General features: G+C 42.6%; 1 protein-coding gene across 1 annotated transcript; it reads right to left on the bottom strand.

The window, feature by feature from the left end:
• Positions 1-264: 264 nt before the first annotated feature.
• LOC118079720 (autocrine proliferation repressor protein A) lies at positions 265-19,067 on the bottom strand. Its single transcript, XM_035104210.2, has 13 exons — positions 18,694-19,067; positions 17,472-17,646; positions 16,574-16,622; positions 14,722-14,844; positions 13,422-13,520; positions 12,802-12,891; positions 10,903-11,032; positions 9,147-9,267; positions 8,620-8,755; positions 5,986-6,077; positions 3,116-3,194; positions 1,919-1,984; positions 265-1,055 (listed from the first exon to the last, which is right to left on the bottom strand). Exons 1-13 carry the CDS (start codon positions 18,875-18,877, stop codon positions 936-938), a joined length of 1,464 nt encoding a protein of 487 aa, XP_034960101.2. The 5' UTR covers positions 18,878-19,067; the 3' UTR covers positions 265-935.
• Positions 19,068-19,905: the final 838 nt, after the last annotated feature.

Raw genomic sequence — 19,905 nt, 5'->3', positions numbered from 1 at the left:
AATTACGTATGCACAAGATATGTGAAGTGTTTGCTTTGCCAATGTTCTCCTGGGTTCCTGGGACTCAAAGTAACTTTCACCCATTTGGGAATCTCATACCATACTGAAGCATGGCAATTACATGAATTTCTCCCTTGTAATAGACATATATCTTCAAAACACAAGGACATGTCACCCAATGCATGAATGCCGGAAACAAGGTATATTTGGTAATGAAGAAAAATATCAAGACAGGGTCAGGCAATTAAAAACCCCTGCAGGTGGTACAATGGCATATTTGTTTTATTATTACACCCCATTTTGCACAGAGGAACCAAAAGGTAACAGATAATAGCTAACCAAAGAAGCAACTCAGTTGGTCTGTGCCTTGTGCAGAATTTGAACTCAATCACTTTACATGACAGTTATAATTAATTACTTAGATTAGATAATATTTAATCCCATTATGAAGTTAAACTGTCTTAAATGTAAGATAAGGAATTGTACTGTCTGCATAAAATGATCAGAAACTAGTGCAGCGTTTCATTGAAGACTTATATAAAGCATAGCTATATTCTTTATTATGATCCAGGGCACTGGGAATCACAAAGACACACTTTCCTGTATTGTATTTACTTGTTCATAATTCTATAGAACCAGCCCCTTCCTCTCATGTCTGATATTCTTCATACAACCACCCTACCCATTCCCCATTGCCATAGCATCTGCTCCTTGGTTAGGTCTCCTGATCCTGAGTGGCACCCTCACTAACACCTTGACACCAAGCTCCCCACCCTTGCACCTTTTCCATTTTAGTTTAAGTGGGACCTGTCTGCTTTCTCTGCATGAGGTTCTTTCTCTGTCCACCCACTTCTCCGCATGGTTTTCCAAATGCCTCTTATGTCTTCCCTCATGGATGCTGTCAGCAACAGGAGCCACCGTGTCTCTGCAGGGTTTCACACCAGCTTCCCATAGCATCCTTCTCCCTTGCAGTCTGCACATGGAAAAGTGTCTGGGATTATTTGAACCTCAGAGGTGAAAACATGCTTATCCTTCTCAGGTCCTTTGAAAGTTACCTGGAAAAGAAATTGGAGTTCTGCTCAATATGTTCCTTTGCAGAGAACTGAACGCAGCAGGATTAGGAGTTTATAGCACAGAGATATCAAAGAAATGATGGATCCCTCTTACTGCAGATTTTAGAAGCAGTGCCTAATCGCAGAATACTTTGTGCCTATTTATATAGTTGCACAACAGTCTTGGAGCACTTATTCAGTTAATATATGTATATTAAAGGGAATGTAAGTTCAACAGTTAATGTACATAAAACCTGACATTCTGCACATTCAGCAGCCTTCATGGAAAATGTGCAGCCCATGTTTCTATGAAGAAAAAATTGTGCACATTTCTCGGTCAATGTGCATATTCTCTAATAAAGCTTGGGAAACCTGCCTGAATTCTGTACATTGTTAGCCATTATGCTTCCCAACTGGCTTTGGGGAATGTGCATGTCATACTTGAATGTTGTACCTTCTCTGGCCAATATGCATATTCTCCCATTTGTATGTATACTCTCCAAAAACATGCGTGTTTTCTATCTCTTGTTCAGTGTGTAATCTGTGTGTAATTCCCAATTTATATGGGACACACAATCTTATATGGCACACACAAAAAACCTCCCACTGATCAGCAGAGCAGCAGGAAAAGGGGAAGGGGAAGGGAGTCCAGATAAAGATTATTTGTTTCTGCATGGCCATTTCACTTTTCACCATTCTCACTTGTTCCTCAGTCAGCTGAGCAGCAGCAGGAGGTTGCAGGGAAAGGAACATTTTAAACCTCCCCTCCTTCTTCCATGATTCTAATGGAAATTTCCTCCCCCTACGATGCTATGGGAAAAGCTGCACAAGAATGAGTCAGATACTCGACTAGAGATTATATTTACCTCAATAAAGAAACCCTTCCATCCCAATAATGGCTTTGACAATTCTGCTTTATAAACACCTGTTCCCTGCAAAGAGATAAGACAGAAGAAGGTGCTGAGAAGCAAACATGTAATATTAAAAAATTATAGAATGTTCATTAGTGTTGGAGAAGAATGAGCTGAGGTTCCTGGTTTGTGTCTTCCAAGGATAGGGAAGAGGGAACAGTGGTGGAGGATGGCCACAGATAACATAGCCCTTCTTTCCAGGTGACCTACAGTATCTGTTTCCAATGGATGTGACCCCCCAGCCTGCTTTGTTACATAGAGTAGAATAGGTTCTCACTCCTGCCTTAGTCAGCTCTTTCTAGCTGGCCCTAGGAATTACCTCCAGGACACACACACCCCAAATCACACCCCTCACCAGCTGTGCTTTCCTCCCCCCCCCCCGGGAATGTTTTTCCCTGACTGGAATGTGTCCTTGAATTCTGATAATGCTTCTTGCTTGCTTGGATGGAGGATAGAGAACGATATGTAAGTGTGAAGAAACTAGGCTACCGCACAATGGTAGAATTCACATTGATTGCTCTGTTGACTTTTGCCTTTGACCCTGGCCTCCACAAAGTTGCGCGGAAGATAACGTGGCTTTCAGTCAGAAAGAGGTTCCTCACCCCTACTATGCGTGTAGAGACATATCCCCCTCTAAATTAGGGAGCTCTACTCCTTAGCATGGGTGATTTTACAACTGCAACATAAAGACAATGTTCTTCTGCTAGGGGCAGGGGAATGTTCTGGAGTAACTCAGACAGTGAAGGAATCCCATTTTATTTATTGGTTTGATTGATTTCTTACAGATTCGTTCAATTAATGTCCCACCCTTCCTCCTAAAGGAGCTCAGGGGCTCTCCAGAATGGCCCTTCTATCCACATGCTTACCGGTGCACATTAGGTTCTGCCCATCCAAAATGAAGCACCAGCTGTGGCCTTTCTGGTGCCTGTTGACATCACCCTTCGCAAACAACAGGGACACACACCACACAGAAAGCCTAAATGAATCTGCTGATTTGGCAATACTGCAAATATTGAGCAAATTCAATATCTACAACACAAGCCCAACTTTAAAGGAAGACATTTATGAACAGCTTTTGTGTTTGTCTGTGTCTTTGGGACCCTTGACATCCTCAGCTTTGTGAAGAAACTAAGGAAATTATAATCCTCTTACCACTTTAACAACCTTGCAATCAGTCCAAAGTACAGGATTCACAACGATCAAGGAAAGCCTAAATTGCCTGAAGTCTCGCCTGAGAATGAGAAGGGAAAGAAGAGATGTGGCATGAGCACAGAACAAATTGCTTTGTGGAGAAAAGTACTATCAACAATATATTATTTTTTAGTTCACTATTTGCAGCACAATTAATCATGTTATTTATGGAAATTAAAGATACTGTTTATTATATAAGGTCACCCACCCATCAGGATGGTTCTCTAATAAAGTCAACCTGATCCAAAAGGTTCGAGAGTATCCATAATAACCGACTCAGTGATTCCTTGTTAGTAGGATTTCGGGGGGGGGGGGGAGTACATGGCTCCACCTGCACTTTAAATATAAAACAGTACCATACCACAGTGTTCTCGAAGCTACGAACATGAGTTTGACCAAACTGCGGGAGGCAGTGGAAGACAGGAGTGCCTGGCGTGCTCTGGTCCATGGAGTCACGAAGAGTCGGACACGACTAAACGACTAAACAACAACAACCATACCACTTTAAACACCAATGCTCTCTCCCACAGTAACCCTGGGAGCCATAGTTTGTTCAGAGATCCCCATTGCCCTCACAGAAGTAGAATTTTAAAAGTGCTTTAACCATCAGTCTCTTTTCCGGGAAATTCTGGGAATTGTATCTCTGTGAAGGGAATGTGGATCTCCTAACAACTCCCAGGACATTTAACAAACTACAATCCCCAGGATTCTTTGCCTGGGCTGTGTGTGGAGCCATTACAGTGGTACCTCGGGTTACAAACACTTTGGGTTACAAACTCCGCGAACCCGGATGTAGAACCTCGGGTAAAGAAAAATATTGCATAGGAACCTGGAATGTAAGAATGTAAGAACCATGGATAAAGGTAAGCTGGGTGTGGTCAAAAATGAGATGACAAGAATAAATATTGACATCCTGGGCATCAGTGAACTAAAATGGAAGGGAATGGGCGAATTCAGTTCGGATGACTATCATATCTACTACTGTGGGAAAGAATCCTGTAGAAGAAATGGAGTGGCCCTCATAGTCAACAAAAGAGTGGCCAAAGCTGTAATGGGATGCAATCTCAAAAATGACAGAATGATCTCGATACGAATCCAAGGCAGACCTTTTAACATCACAGTAATCCAAGTTTATGCACCAACTACCGGTGCTGAAGAAAGTGAAATTGACCAATTCTATGAAGACTTACAACACCTTCTAGAAATGACACCAAAGAAGGATGTTCTTCTCATTACAGGGGATTGGAATGCTAAAGTAGGGAATCAAGAGATAAAAGGAACAACTGGCAAGTTTGGCCTTGGAGTTCAAAATGAAGCAGGGCAAAGGCTAATAGAGTTCTGTCAAGAGAACAAGCTGGTCATCACAAACACTCTTTTCCAACAACACAAGAGACGACTCTACACATGGATATCACCAAATGGGCAGCATCAAAATCAGATTGATTATATTCTCTGCAGCCAAAGATGGAGAAGCTCTTTACAGTCAGCAAAAACAAGACCTGGAGCTGACTGTAACTCAGATCATCAGCTTCTTATAGCAAAATTCCAGCTTAAACTGAAGAAAGTAGGAAAAACCACAGGGCCAATAAGCATACGGGATGCATACGGTAAATGCATACGGGATTGCAACCCGAGCGTTTGCATGTGTGCTTACTTCCACCATTGGGTTTCTTGGCAACCCAGAGAGCTGGGTTTTTTGGGAGGGAGGTAACTCCCCCCCCAACACACACACCCTGATGAAAGAATAGAAGAACTCCACTTGCAAGACTCAACATGAAAAAGTTATTAGGCAGAGACCTTTTAAAAAAATTAATGCGTTTTCACTCTTTGTGTTGGAACACTTTGCCACTTTTTCAGCTCAGCCAGTATACCAAATTATATATCATGGTACCCACACTGATGGAAGGGACTTTGTAGATGCCTAATTCTGTCACCTTCCCAAATCCACACATTCTTTCACTACAAATGCCAGGAGAGGGAGGCTAAAGACAGTCCATCTCTCTCCCAGTTCCCCTTAGGCACTAAAGGCAGCTCCCATATGGGTGCAAAGGTGCATCTTCCACTTGAGACATCTATTTCTTCCAGTTGGGTATTAATTAATTATTATTTTATTTATACCCCGCCCTCCCCAGCCAAAACCGGGCTTAGGGCGGCTAACACTAGATATACCCTGTTTCTCCGAAAATAAGCCGTAGCCATAAAATAAGCCGTAGCAGGATTTTTAAGCATTCAAGGAATATAAGCCATACCCCGAAAATAAGACATACTAATAGGCGCAGCAGCAATGCTGGCCGCAGCAGGAGGAGGAGGAAAAAAATAAGACATCCCCTGAAAATAAGCCATAGTGTTTTTTTGTTTTTGTTTTTTTGAGGAAAAATAAATATAAGACGGTGTCTTATTTTCGGAGAAACACGGCAAAACAATTGATCTGGGCTCCATGCAATCAGAGAGGACTTTTCGGAGCCAAACAGTCAATAGCCCTGGTTAACTCCACATTCCAGCGGGCCACCAGGGAACCTTTTAATCTTGCCTTTCCACCTCTGTATCACCACCTGCCCCTTACAATTCCAGTGGCTGCTCCCTGTTTCTCTTCATCTTCATGGCATGAGTCTTAACCAGTGCTCGGTGTTCTGTGCTTTTCATTCTTCCTATAATACATCTGTGTTTGAAATATGATTGGCCGGGGGGGGGGGGGGGGGGCGCCAGAAGGTGATCTTGCCTAGGGCGCAAAAAACCCTAGCACCGGCCCTGTTTGTTGGTATGTAACGTTGACTTTGTATATTATTCCATATATTAATGATTTATATAAGATATTTCTGAAAGAAGCCTACCTGTTGCCGAGCCATGTGTCAGCAAAGATACATCTAGTTTTTAGAGGCTCCTGATCTGTGTAGAGAGAGATAATGCCTTTGCCACCATTTGCCTAGAAAAAGAGGGAATAGCACAGAAATATAAAATCTTCCTCCATTTATCACACATTCCTATTATCCTCCCAACAGGAGGTGCAGAAAACAAATTTGTTTCCACAGCATATTTAATTCAACACCAATCATTGCTTTAACTGGCTGTGTCATGCAATACCATATGTGAGGTTAACCCAAATAGTTGCCAAATGCATAAAGGAAATGGAGAACCTTGAAGTTTTGCTTGTGTTTTCAGGGCATATTCACCCTACTTTTTTTTCCCCTCTGGTCCTTGACCGTAATAAAGATTTTACTTACCTACTTACCCTACATTTTTAGGTGTACAGTGAATATTTCTTTAAGCGTACGACTAAAAATGCAATGTTGGAATGAGACAAATGTGTGTATTATGCATGTATACTCATCAGAGCCAGGAGTAACTTCAGCTGCATGTGAAGTGTTTATTCCTTGCAAACTGAGAAAAAATCAATCAAAAACATCACAAAAATGCACCAATACGTATCTGTACCATTCTCACCTGGCCTTTTTTTGCTGCACTGAACCACTATGTCTGTGTTAAATCACTATGACTAAATTTAATATTTTGAAGAGTGGATACACTTTTAAAAACTAGAATGATCAGCATCTCCTTCTTTTTGTCTGTATTATGGTTCAATATCTGGAGAATGTTTAGAATGTAGCACTTATTGCAAATTGAGAGCCAGCATCACGTCGTGGCCAGATTGCTGGATTTAAATCAGGAAGATACACTTCTCAATTCCTGCCCTGTTTAAGGAATGAGATTTAGGTTGGCCCCTTAATTACACATAATCTCTGCCTCTCAAAAGGAGCAAACAGGTCTCCATCACATTTATGCACACATACCTATACATATAGGAGGAACCTGTGTGCCTGCTCAGTCTATTATTTGGGTTTTAAATGTAAGTGGGTGATTCAAGCCCCCCCCCCAACCCTTTCTTCTTGGGTTTCTTTTTTATCTTAAAATGGCACTTGAACCAAGCTCTTCAGATAGAGGACACCAGCAAACCAAAAGTAGGACTGCCTTCTCTAAAACTGGGCACAGGGACCCCTTAGAGACCTCGAGCCATTCTATCTCTCCCTCCTCACTTCCTCCCCCTCTTTCTTGTGGGGAGATCCATGCTCAGATTTCTCATATATTTTTATAAAGATAAATGCAGCCTGGAAGGGGGGGAATCATTAAAAAAAATTGTGTTAATGGATGTTAGGCCAACACCTTCCCATCGCACCATTTCCACAATGAAAATCTCCTCTTTCAAAACTACTTATTGAAAAGCAAACATTCAGATGTTCTGCACCTGTGGGGCTTAAAAGCAAATGGGCTAGTGTGATTTCCATTTATGAGAACAGCCTGGTGAGAAATAATTTAGCTGCCCGCACAGAGCATCACAACACCCATTGAAATCAATCCCACTGCACTGTTGTGTTTACCTCTTCTCAATGGCAACAATGCCCACATACAGGAAATACACAAAGAGAGATCCTCCCACAGTTTTCTCTTTGCCCATTGTTATGTACTAAGCTTGGATCACAGAGCATCACAACACCCATTGAAATCAACCCCACTGCACTGTTGTGTTTATCTCTTCTCAATGGCAACAATGCCCACATACAGAAAATACACAAAGAGAGATCCTCCCACAGTTTTCTCTTTGCCCATTGTTATGTACTAAGCTTGGATCCAAGAACAATAGGCAAGTAGGATCCTAGAATGCAACAACTGATTGGCTTGCAGGAGAAGACCAATCAGACTCCAGGAAGAAGTTAATCAGCCTATTAGGCTGGTAGGGATGTAGAATGCAGCAACTGATTGGCCTGCAGGAAAAGACCAATCAGGCTCCAGGAGGGAAGCAGAATCAGCCAATCAGACAGGACTCATTGTGTAAATAATGTATATAAAAGCCTGAGGTGTTTTTTTTTTGGGGGGGGATTCATTCACTGTTTTACAAGCTGCAATAAAGAGCATGAAGTCACTACAGGACTCCGAGTATATTTCACCCATCATCCAAATGTATCTTGCCAAGCTGTTGTAAGGATGAATGCTGGAAGAGCTACACTCTCCTCAGTCTTGTTGAAGGAAGATGCTCTACCAGCTGAGCTATCCCAGTTATTGTTCCCATCATTTACTGGTAAAAGACAATATTAAGCAAGGCCTGTTTGCATATAATCATAACAACTTTCCTGCTTTCAGTATTTCTTTATCGTTAGTATTTTATTTTATTTCAAAATTCAAATTTACATTTTGTCACGCAACAGTTGTAATCCCATTCTACAATATTAATGACTTCCTGTTCACCCATCCTTGATGTTTATAACCAAGATTGCCGCCAAATGAATTTTAAAATTCTGATAGCTTCTTAGGAATCTTGAGCTCGACCGAGTATCCTTAGTAAAGGACTACACTTAATTTCCATCTGTTAGGGACAATATGCATTCATGGCTTGGTCTCTAAATTATAGAACAAACTTCATGACTGAATCATTCTTGTCAATTGGTACATAAAAGAAGATATGTATTCCTCACCTCAGACCTGTTCCAAGAAATTTGAGGCATGGTCAAATTCTGCATGGTGCTGAGATGAAAGGCTCTACATGACTCAAGGATAGATGCTCTGTTCCATGGTAATGATGTTATCATGTGATTAGTGTTCGGGATGAATCTGCAGTGCAACAGAGAGGTTTTTGCAAAAATAGCTTCCTTGCAATAGACTAAGATAAAGCAATGGCATGTTTCTTCTAATCACAGAAATGTGACTTTCCAGAGTTTTTCCTCCTTGGAAAGAATGCATAAATATAAATATACAAAGAAAAATCATTGCATCATCATTCAAAGCCTATGTGAATTGTGCAGCAAAGACCTGCAACTTTCTTCACTGGTACTATTGTTCAGATTACACAAGTGGGTTCACACAAAAGCTGAGGATCTGCTGTGCTTTCTCAGTATTGTCTTTCATGTGGAGCTCAAGCCATCTGGTCATTGCCTTTAACCAGAGGAATGTCCTCATTGCCTCAAAAAGGACAGTCTGGTAATCTTTCGCAGCATGAACTCACCGGATATATTTCTTTCCTGGTAGCTCATCAAAGAAATAGTACGAGTTATCAGGCAGGAAGAAGTCATCTCCTGTTGATAGGATCATGAGCAGGGACCTATTTTGGTATCGTTCTTTATATACTGGGGATGGAAAAAATTAATGTTATCTTAATGGGCAACACATGCAGTTCTCAAGTTGCTACTGCTTCAAAGGCTGGTAAGATTGGAAAACAAGAGAAATGGAGTAAAGATCACAAATCCCTAAAGAGTTGTAAACATTCATTGGACAGGTGGGGACAAAAATAGAATTGGAAAACATGTTTAAAAGCTTTATTGTGGCAAACTAAGCCCATAGATCAAAGTCTAGATAGCAAATGTTGGTGATGCAGTGTTGGATAGGGAGCTTTCCTTTGCATAATAAATAAATAAATATTATAGTAGGTTCTCCAGGTCATCAAGAAAGCAATGAGGTCCCTCTGGATTTTTGAAGAATTCAGTCTATGCATCAGGTCGGAGCTTGAGAGGAATGGAAACTTGAATATCTTTCTGCTAGCTCTGGCTGACAGAAAATAATTATGTAGGAATATAGCCCCGCTATACCGGTACTATTCACTCAGGAGATAAGAGCGATATGGAATTATCCTAACAAAGCTCTTGTTCTGCTATCTGTGCCTTGCAGAGGGAAGGGGGTTTATAACAAGCTGGGAGGCAGAATGAAATGCCATTATGCCCAAAGACCATGTAAAGAGCTTGAAATACAGGTAAACCGATCACACTGTCTCTTTTTAAAACCTATTAAAATATATCTGGGACAAAGAAATTCTAATGAAACTCCCCTCTTCATCAGCTGGGAATATATATACCATATTTTTCCATGTATAAGACTAGGTTTTCCCCCCATAAAAATAATATAAAAAATTAGGGGGTGTCTTATACACGGGGCCATCTCCCCCATTTTCTTAAATCTGAGTCCCCCAAAATAGGGGACGTCTTATACATGAGGGTGTCTTATAGACTGAAAAAGAACGAAGGAGCGGTCAAATACACCAAAACCTCCTATTACACAGAATAAAAAGTAATTCTCAAATAAAATGTGCAGATTAATTGAAAACCTGGGAGAACCATCTTCTTTGACAGAATAAAAAGAAAATTAATTGTTAAAGTATGCAAAGTATAACAGAAAGCTTGATTTATGGTGGACACAAAAGATTAAAAATGGAGGATAGAAATACGAGTACCTTTGTTCTGTTTGTTTCCTACCTACCACTAAAGAGTTAGAGAACTGAAAGCTGAGTAACTATTAACTGAGAAGGAATTTGGCTTGAGATAGCAGCTACAGTGGACTGTGTCTCTTTCTTAAGGAGGAACATGAAGGTAGACTGAGTAGCTAATAATATCCTGCAAATTAAAACTATTCAGTATGGTTCAACCAATAATAGGTGGAATTGCACAACAGATGTTTGTTGAGATCGATGTTTGGTGAGGATGAAGACAGTGATGGGAAAAGTGAACCAGAGAAGAAAGAGGATTATGAGGTGAATTCGCAGAGGCAACAGAACAAACTGGCAGGAATGGATCAAGAAATAACCAGAGACTGTTGCTATTAAAGAGAGTGTTGCCTCTGGGAAAAGAGTGGAAAATACAGAAGTGGAAGAGCCTAGAGAAAGAGATTGGGATACCATTGTGAAAACAACAGGAAACGGAATATGACAGAATTTGGAACTGGGTATACCATCTGAATCACCAGAGAAATCTGAGGTGGTAGGAATTGCTCACCAAACGGATCAACATGTGAAGCTAATTCCTGGAACCGTGGAGTGTCCAACTGCCGAGTTATATTCATGACATAGAAATGATACAATGCAACTCCCCAGCCACAGTATGATCGGTATTCATGATGCCAGTTCTGTAGCAAAGAAGTCACAAATGAATTCTATGTGCACATAGCAAGTGTCATATATTAAGAATATTAAGAACCTGAAGTTCTATAGTATGGAGGACAAGATTTATTCAACTCTTTATAGCTCAGAGGCATACCTAGGGTCCCTTGTGCCCTTGTCAAGGAGCTATATTGGTGCCCTCCCCTAAAAAAAAAAAATCTGAGAAGCAAGCGAGGTTGCCTGGGCAGGAGGAAGGTGCCTTCTTAGGACTAGACAGGGCACCCGCACTGCTCTCTGCCTGGAAGCTGCTCCAAGTGTGGGGCGTTCCAGGTGTCGTGGGAGGACTCCAACACCCGATAGGTTCTCGCGCCCCATCCCCAGTTGGGCAGCGTTTGGTTTCACCTACCCCTAGGGACGCGGGTGGCGCTGTGGGTTAAACCACAGAGCCTAGGGCTTGCCAATCAGGTCGGCAGTTCGAATCCCCATGACGGGGTGAGCTCCTGTTGCTCGGTCCCTGCTCTTGCCACCCTAGCAGTTCGAAAGCATGTCAAAATGCAAGTAGATAAATAGGTACTGCTCTGGTGGGAAGGTAAACGGGGTTTCCGTGCACTGCTCGGTTCGCCAGAAGCGGCTTTGTCATGCTGGCCACATGACCTGGAAGCTCCCTCGGCCAATAATGCAAGATGAGCGCCGCAACCCCAGAGTCAGTCACAACTGGACCTAATGGTCAGGGGTCCCTTTACCTTTACCTTACCCCTAGGTACACTTCTTGCTAAGATGATAAACACAAAACAAAACATGCCAATAAGTTGCCCCATCATAGTACCAACAGTCAGTACCTATGGCTTTTTTGGTTATTTACTTGGGCTTCAACATCACATTTGTGAGTTCAGCACAGTGAACTCTTTGCAGCTTAAGGGGAAACTTAGATGGGCTAGTTTTAGCCTTTTAGCTTAAGTAATCCAGAATGTGTTAAGGCAGACTAGATTTTCCTGGGATCTCCCCCTTTTATTCCCCTTAAGACATCAATCACATAAACAGTGTTGTAAAATGTAAAAATAACATTTACTCAGAATACTTGTTGAAGAGTGTAAGATACAGCAGCTTTCTTCAGGCAGGCTTAAAATGGTAATTCAGTTACTAAAACATACTTAATGTCTAGCTTAAAATGTAGTCTGATCTTGGAGTTCAGACTAAACAGATGTTTTCACATTGCTGGCAGAACAGAATGGAAAGAAATGGAAAAGAGGGTGTGCCCAGGCAGGTCGGAGAATATATAACTACAGTATGCCCTCCCCATGTCAGGGCACAGTGGGGGTATCTCTCACAGAGTTCTCTCTAGTAAGTTTACAGGAAAACTCCGTGAGTTTCAGCTGCTATCACCAGCCTATCTAGCAAAACATTAATTATTGATTTGACTGCATTTTAAATATTCTACACTTTGTCCCTCCCCAGCCTCATAACCAAACAGCTGTTAACCAACCAATATTTGGGGCCAGGATATTTGAAGGACCATTTTCCCTCCACAAATTTGCCCCCCTCCCCCTTACAATCATTGGAGGGATTGCTCACTGTCCCTTGCCTTCAAAAGCATGGCTGATTAGGACAGAGGACAGGGTCTTTGCAGCAGTGGTGCTGAGGCTGTGGAGTGCCCTTCCTCAGAAGTTTCACTGGCTCTCACACTTGTGGCCTTCCTGCAAATGGCCAACATATTCTTATTTGTCCAGAGTACTATGAAGAAGACTCAAGACTAAGTACACACAGCTAGTGCATCATCCTGTGAACAGATACTCACCTTAACTATATTCAAAAGATCATAGATAATTGGAATAAATGACACAACTCTCTTGTCCACACCTGCTGTCAGCCAGGTGACCCAGCCACGCTGCAATGAAGAGATAAAGCATAAAGATGCAGAGGTATTCAGAGAACCCAAACATGGCATGTACAGTCATACCTCGGGTTAAGTTTGCTTCAGGTTGAGTACTTTCAAGTTAAGTACTCCGTGGACCTGTCTGGAACAGAATTAATCCACTTGCCATTACTTTCAATGGGAATGTTCACTTCAAGTTAAGTACGCTTCAGGTTAAGTACAGACTTCCAGAACCAATTAAGTACTTAACCTGAGGTACCACTGTACATTGATTATTGCCTTCATTTTATGGATCAATGGTCTCATTAGACAGTAAAATTTGTGTTAAATTGCTGTTTTAGGGGGTGTTTTTCATCGTCTGGAACAGATTAATCCACTTTCCATTACTTTCAATGAGAAAGTTCGCTTCAGATTAAGTACGGACTTCCAGAACCAATTAAGTACTTAACCTGAGGTACCACTACAGGTGAAATGGGGATGAGCATGCATAGGGTTAATTCTGGTGTGCCGGAAATCCAATACAGCATTTAGTTCATACCTACCTTGGAAAAACCAGTCAATGTGAACTTTGTGATATTAATTGTTCCACCGGATTCTTTCAGCATAAAATCTGCTACAGTGTCCATGCCACGCACAGCTGCCTGTACACAAGAGAAATGGATTATAGATTTTGAAGGAGATGCCTTTCAAGGCTTTTTTCTTTTTCTTTTTCTACTTTTTTATTGTTGGTATGCTTTTTCTTCCCTCCCCTCTTTTTTTCCTTTCTCTAATTTTAATGTGTGTGTGTTGTGTGTGTGTGTGTGTGTGTGTGTGTGAGAGAGAGAGAGAGAGAGAGAGAGAGAGAGAGAGAGAGAGAGAGAGAATTTGAAGGAGATGCTTGCATTGGGTTCGACTATATCATTCTATCAGCATGGCATAATTTAAGTGCCCTCAAAAGGTGTTTCATCTTCATGCCTTTAATATTCATTATTATTATTTATTTAATTTGTTAGCTGCTTTATCTTGCCCAGAGCAACGCAAAATGACTTAAAAGCAAACAGACAGACAATAAACCCCACAAGAGGAAAGAGAAATACATTGAAAACATCCCACCCACTTCTAAAAGGCCCCAGATAGTTTAAGGCCAAAGGCCTGGTTATAGAGGAAAGCTTTTGCCTGGCACCTGTAATGAAGGTGCCAGGCAAGCCTCCCTGGACAGAGAATTCTGCAAACGAGGAGCCACTGCGGAAAAAGGCTCATTCTTGTGTTACCAGTCTGCAGAGCTCTTGTTCCAAAATCTCAATGGGAGATAGTAGCAGCAGAAAACAACCAATTTACCTGCTCCCAAAAGATAACTAGAATTTACTCAGGCATACTGTAAAGGTGAAAACCTCAAGGAGGTATCCTTAGTCCAAATACATTGAAATGCCGCCATGCCCCTGCCCATATAACTTGTGCCATGCCTCCTCTATGCAACCACCACAAGTGCACCCCTGCATGGGCAAGTGGACACACACATAAGCACCACCACTGCGAGGGGCATGGGCATGTGAGAGCAGCACACCTGGAGCACAGGAGGCAAGGTGCACCTGCAGAGAAGGCACGGCCATGCCAGAGGCATCAATGGCATAGTCTTTGCGCCCAGACTTGTCGCCTGAGGCCGCCATCTCACCTCGTCTCATGGGTGGACCAACTCTGCTGGATTCTGCAATGCACAAGCCGATTTAAAAAAATGAATGATATGTGCTTTGCAAATGTTACAGTAACTCTGCCAGCATTCAGGGGTTTCTGGAAACAATAAAGAATATTTCCCAGAATGATGGCAGCATGTGTTTGCCAGCCAATACAGAAAGCCAGAGTTACCTTCACCATTGGGAACTGAATCAGCACATGTGGCTGCAAATTCTCATAGTTCATATATCTCCACCACGAACAAACAAGTGCAGCATTTTCAATGCTGTTCTTGCACATTTCCAAAGGGATTGTCTAGAAGCAAAATAAAAGAAAGATGAATGTGTTTTTGATTGCATCTGGACCCCTAGGACAGCCTGACAGGTCTGACTTAGTTCACAGAGAAGGGCACCTGGTGAAATAGGAAGGGAATTAGCTATCACTTGGACAACGTAAGGCATCTGTTCAGTTCTGATGATGGATGGGTTTTTCGCTTTAATGTTGCCAAACCTGTCCAACAGAAGATACCTCCCCTACCCACACACAATATCTTGCATGTCTTTCATTTGCATATATATTTGGGCTAAACAGTCCTCAGTAACCATGACTGCAAATTGAAGAGGCACCAAATGTTGTGACGTGGGGTTCGTGATTTCAGCTCTCTTGACATATTATGCTGGAGACAGTTCTCTAGTAACACTTCTTTATTAAAGCAAACAAGACTGAGCTCTGAGGAGAGGAAAGCTACATTTATAGGGACAGGGGACTAGCTAGAAAGGGATACATTTTGGAGGGAACAATATCAGACAATCACAGTGCTGCCTTTTGGAGGAAACCAATAAGACAGAGGATCCAAATACAGCAGCTTAAATGAACCAATAGTAGCTGTACCTTCTGGAACCAAAAGGCAGTTACTTTACCCTAATGCAAATACAGACAATAGTAATACAGATATAAAATCCTTTGACTCAATACACAACACCAAACACAACCTTTAGGAACAGAGGTCCTGGTAAGGCACAGACATGGAAGGCAATCAGCTTTTTATTAGCGGAAAATGACAACACAGCAATGTTCCTGGTTCATCTTAGCTCAGTGGAGGTGTTGTTGAAACAAAGCTCTAGGCACACACACCCCACCCGGCCCCGGCCTTTTACCCTGGATCCCACCCAAGCAGATAAAGGTGGCGTTGAAGGGATAAGCTCCTCCTCTGGCCCTGTCTGGCCCATTGCTCAGCAATGTGCATGACCCTCCAGCGGGCAGGGGAGAGGGGGAGAATAATCAACAGGACTGGGACTGTGCATGCACACTGTGACTCTCAGCCTCTAATCCTGTCTTGGAATGCCCTCCTTCTCCTGACCCCTCCCCCTCGATTGCTCAAGTCTCCTGCTTCTTTCAGCTCCTAGCTCATCCCTTCTGCAGACTGTTTCTCAGTGTCCCACCACCAGTCTCTGACCCCTAAGGCATCATCTGCAAGAGCCCTCCCTGGGGGGGGGGACTCTTGGGCGGGGGGGGGGGCTCCCAGCTCTCCTCCTCGTCCAACCAGGTTCTGCCATCCACAGGCCAGGAGTGTTAAACTCCTAGTGATAAGGAGGCACAGTTGCCCAATTGTACAACCCACTGGGAATGCAGGGGGAATCCATGGCTCCAGTATGTATCTGGGGAAAAGGCTCCTGCTGCTCTAAGGAAGTGAGCCCCACATGACTAAGGAGGTGAGCCCCACATTTTAATTCTAGTATTTTGAACCACATCTATGAAAGAGATGGTTAATTCTTCACAGATTATGAAACGTAATTAGCAGATAAAACAAGGTTATTGGACACACTGCATATTTCTACTGGATTTTGCTCTGAGACTTCCCTCATTAGAGTGAAATTGGGGGAGGGGGGATAATCTGCAGTAGAAGTTTCCAGTGGGAAAATGTGGCAGCCATACCTGTTTCCCCATTTCCACCCACCCAACTGACTCCTGACTCCTATCGGTACATGACTTTGAAAGCCAGTGTAGAAGGTTACCAGCATCGCTAAGACCCTAGAGCACTTACCTTGAAGGTGATTGGCTGGTTTGCAATCTGCCCCAAAAGTGCTGCACAGCTTCAGAGACAAAATAAAATATTAGTCAACAGCAGTAAATGCCATGTGGCATCAACAGGCAATGATGCCAAGGAGACCAGAGTTAATAGCTCTGGGTAGCTTTGGAACAATCATAAGACTATGATTTTAACACTAAAATCAAGGCAAAGACAGAATTCAGGCAATATATCCAATCTTGTTTTAATTTACAGTATACATATTTATTAGGGGGCTGGGGAAAAGATGAACTAGGATATGTCTCTGGAACATAGAGAAACTGTCTTGAATACAGTGAGCTTGATTAGTTATCATCCATCCATTTTTGTTTCTCGCTATTTTATTAGCTAGAACTTATTCGTCTCCCGCAAAAACAGTCACAGGTTGCAAAATACAGAATTTATTCATGTATGTGGGATAACTAACATATTTAAGTCTGATTAATGCACTTCCACTCACCATGGGAGGAACTAGGTTTTCAATGCTTTGTTCTCCCCCAGTCTGCCTGAGAACCTCAATGTGTGAAGAGGTGTAAGCTGGTTGCTCCAGCTCGGACTGCATCACTCTCATCAGCCACTCTTGAGTTCCTATACCAATAATTTAGGAACCACTATATAGCTGCCTCATACAAATCCTGCTTTGCTTCAGAGAAGCCCCAAATCATTCTGAGGTATTCCTCCTCAGCTGGAGGGTTGTCAAAGTTTGATGTGTGCAACCCTCATTCCCCACCAGGAAAAGTATTTTCTCCAAGTACGTCTTCCTCGCAGTTCTCTATACTTGTAGGATTGCTGATTCCCTTAACAGTCTTAACAGAGCACAGCAGAGATGGTGCAATATTCATTGCTTAGAGGTTCCCCCCCCCCAATTACTTACGACCCAGTTGATTTTGCTATAGTGACAAGCTCATCAACAGTCAAATCTCGTTTACTAGGCGGTTCATCATTTCTTCCCATCCCAAGCATCAGGAAACACGCGTTATTCATTTTTCGTTCCTTTGACACAACGATGATCAGCTCATGCCACCAAATTGGGTTAGACAATTCAGACTCTGAAAAGAGATACACAGAATCTATACATTGGGGGATTTGGCCTCCATTCTCCCTTTGAAATACATTTTCCACCCAGGAGGCGTAATTGATATTTATCTATGCAGTAGTAGAAAAGTAACAAAATGGAAACAGAGTTTAAGAGAGTGTTTGGTATCTCCCTTGTTTACATCATCATTCCATCTTACATGTGTGAGTGAGTTTACTGTGATGACATGGCTCAGGAAGTGGGCTATGTTAGTAAGCTCTTATGGACATTGCTGAGAGAGGTGGCTGTATAAAGAAACTTCTCTGAACACTGTGAGGAGGACAGTGTTAATGGTTTTTCCCCCTCTCTGAATGAAGAAGACATAGTAAATGGGCTCTCTGGATGGAAGAACAGATTGCAAGACTGAATGAGAAATTGGCATGGCCCAGTATGGCAAAGTACAGGCTGATCACAAAGCTGGAATTGTGAAAGATACAGGATTTGATTTAAAGCAAGAAGCTGCATTTTTCTAAGTGAAGCTGAGACTATGCTTGGATAAGCATATGTTTTGTGAGTGTGTGTGTGTTCGTTTATCCTCTGTTCTTCAAGTAAAAGCTTTTGAATGTTTAAGGAATGTATTGACCATACTTTACAGTGGAACCCTGTGTTACGGACGGGATCTGTTCTGGAGGCCCGTCCGTAACACAGAACTGACGCAAACCAAAGTGCTGCGTCTGCGCACGCACGTGGCGCAATTTAACACTTCTGCGCATGCGCAAGTGGCGAAACCCAGTACTTCCGGGTTGCCATGGGACGCAACACGGAAACAGTGATGCCAATAAAGGTTTTGATACTGAACACGAAAACACGTAACCTGAAGCAGACTCAACATGAGGTATGACTATAATTCCTAAATGTGAGTCAGTCTTCCATATGTTTTAGCTTCCTAGCTGCTAAATATTGCTACTCTGCAACATCCTTACATCCCACAGTGCAGATCACACCCACCCAGCAGCCACCTTCCCGGATTAGACTCCCTGTGGAAATATCTTCCTATGTATTTCAAAACTGCTGCTCTCACCATTCAGCCACTTCAAGGAGGTCATGTTGAGGGTATAGATGGTCACATCAGGCCTGTCTTCCGTGTTTGTGACAGTGTAGTTGTAGTGAGGGTCATCCTGCTTGACGTAGTCATCCAGGGCCGTCTGCGCCCATCCAGAGGGCAGGCAGGCTGCCAGGAGGAGAAGAAAGAAAGCAGCATACATGGTCAAGCAGGTATAGTTGCCTTGAAAGAGGTACCTGCCTTTGTTCAGCAGCAGTTCTCCCACTTCAGATCACAGTTGCTGCCAGCAGGAAAGTTCCACAAGGTTTGGTGGTGTATGCCAAAGCTTTCATCTAGATCTGTTCTCTCCATGAATGTCACAACAACGTTCTCCAGTATTTGTACAAGTCTCATAGCAGGGAGGGCCCCTGAATCACATGGCCAAGATAGCATTTATGCAAATTGATCTAATGAGCGCAGGAATTAATCCTGCCAATTATTTTTCACTGACTTCCAGTCACAAAGCACCCTCCCACTTATCAATTCAGGCCTGTATGTAATATGACATCTTCCAGTTCACAACTCACCATAGCTGCCAAGTTTTCCCTTTTCTCGCGAGGAAGCCTATTCAGCATAAGGGAAAATCCCTTTAAAAAAGGGGTAACTTGGCAGCTATGCAACTCACAGCTTGCTTTTTTTTAATAATAATTTTTATTGGTTTTTATATAGACAAGACAAACAAAAAAATACAATATAAATTCTGTCCCTTCATCCCCCCCCCACAGGCCCACTTCTGCCACCAGCAACACCCGCGGAGGTGGAGAGTCAAAGGGGTCCATTTTAAGGCTAGGTTTGACCTCCCCCCCTTTCCTCCCCCCCCAATCCCTCCCCTGCCACTGAAGGGACGGGGACGGAGGAGCACTGGGGTTTGGTTTACTCCCTGCTTCTCCTTCAACACAACCAACATACAAACAATAAAACAATAACATATTCTAAATCCTACTTTCTTAACATTGTATTTGTGACTTCCTCGATTCTCTTCTTCCTGGTTTTCTTAATTTCTATATCAAATAGTGGCGATTTTCGTATTCTAATTCAAAATCTTACCCTTATAATATTCACTCAATCCTCCTCCTTCTTCATGCTGCACCTCCTCCAGTCCTCTCCTGCCACCAGAGGAACCCGCAAGGCGCAGCACTTCAAAGGATATCCATTTTTGCATCTGGGTTTCCTTCCATCCCCCTCCCCTCC

Source organism: Zootoca vivipara, chromosome 2 (assembly GCF_963506605.1).
Source record: "Zootoca vivipara chromosome 2, rZooViv1.1, whole genome shotgun sequence".
Lineage (NCBI taxonomy): Eukaryota > Metazoa > Chordata > Lepidosauria > Squamata > Lacertidae > Zootoca > Zootoca vivipara.
Note: the sequence above shows the minus strand (reverse complement) of the source record. Positions and strands in the feature narration are given on the sequence as shown.

Coding starts and splice junctions, on each gene's coding strand:
- LOC118079720 (XM_035104210.2), bottom strand. CDS start 18,877: ATGTATGCTGCTTTCTTTCTTCTCCTCCTGGCAGCCTGCCTGCCCTCT. Junction 16,623..17,471: donor ATAGCAAAATCAACTGGGTC/GTAAGTAATTGG, acceptor TTGTCTCTGAAG/CTGTGCAGCACTTTTGGGGC. Junction 9,268..10,902: donor TTCACATGTTGATCCGTTTG/GTGAGCAATTCC, acceptor TTCCATCCCCAG/TATATAAAGAACGATACCAA.